This window comes from Bison bison, unplaced genomic scaffold, assembly GCF_000754665.1.
Source record: "Bison bison bison isolate TAMUID 2011002044 unplaced genomic scaffold, Bison_UMD1.0 scf7180017864063, whole genome shotgun sequence".
Classification (NCBI taxonomy): Eukaryota; Metazoa; Chordata; class Mammalia; order Artiodactyla; family Bovidae; genus Bison; species Bison bison.
Window position 1 is genome coordinate 1,398,305 of NW_011494635.1, and position 557 is coordinate 1,398,861.

Here is a 557-nt window from a genome sequence, read left to right on the forward strand (position 1 = left end):
GCCGCGGCTGCCGCAGAGCCGCCCGCCAAGGTAGCCAAGGCCCCGGGTTCCAAGAAGCCCAAAGCCATCCGCAAGCTGCACTTCGAGGACGAGGTGACCACGTCGCCCGTGCTGGGGCTCAAGATCAAGGAGGGTCCGGTGGAGGCGCCGCGAGGCCGCGCGGGGGGTGCGGCGCGGCCGCTGGGCGAGTTCATCTGCCAGCTCTGCAAAGAGGAGTACGCCGACCCCTTCGCGCTGGCACAGCACAAGTGCTCGCGGATCGTGCGCGTGGAGTACCGCTGCCCCGAGTGCGCCAAGGTCTTCAGCTGCCCGGCCAACCTGGCCTCGCATCGCCGCTGGCACAAACCGCGGCCTGCGCCCGCGCCGCCCGCGCGTGCGAGCCCGAAACTCCTGCCCGGGCGGAGGCGCGGGAGGCGACAGGCGGCGGTGGCAGCGACCGCGACACGCCGAGCCCGGGCGGCGTGTCCGAATCGGGCTCCGAGGACGGGCTCTACGAGTGCCACCACTGCGCCAAGAAGTTCCGCCGCCAGGCCTATCTGCGCAAGCACCTGCTGGCG

At 72.4% G+C, this 557-nt stretch overlaps 1 protein-coding gene across 1 annotated transcript in view; it reads left to right on the forward strand.

Moving 5' to 3' along the window:
* The window catches only part of INSM1 (insulinoma-associated 1), a gene marked incomplete at its 5' end in the record, with an annotated part of 862 nt that continues 305 nt past the window's right edge, over window positions 1-557 (forward strand). Inside the window, 2 exon segments of the mRNA XM_010836601.1 lie at window positions 1-358; window positions 361-554. Coding sequence (XP_010834903.1) covers window positions 1-358; window positions 361-554 — 552 coding nt within the window.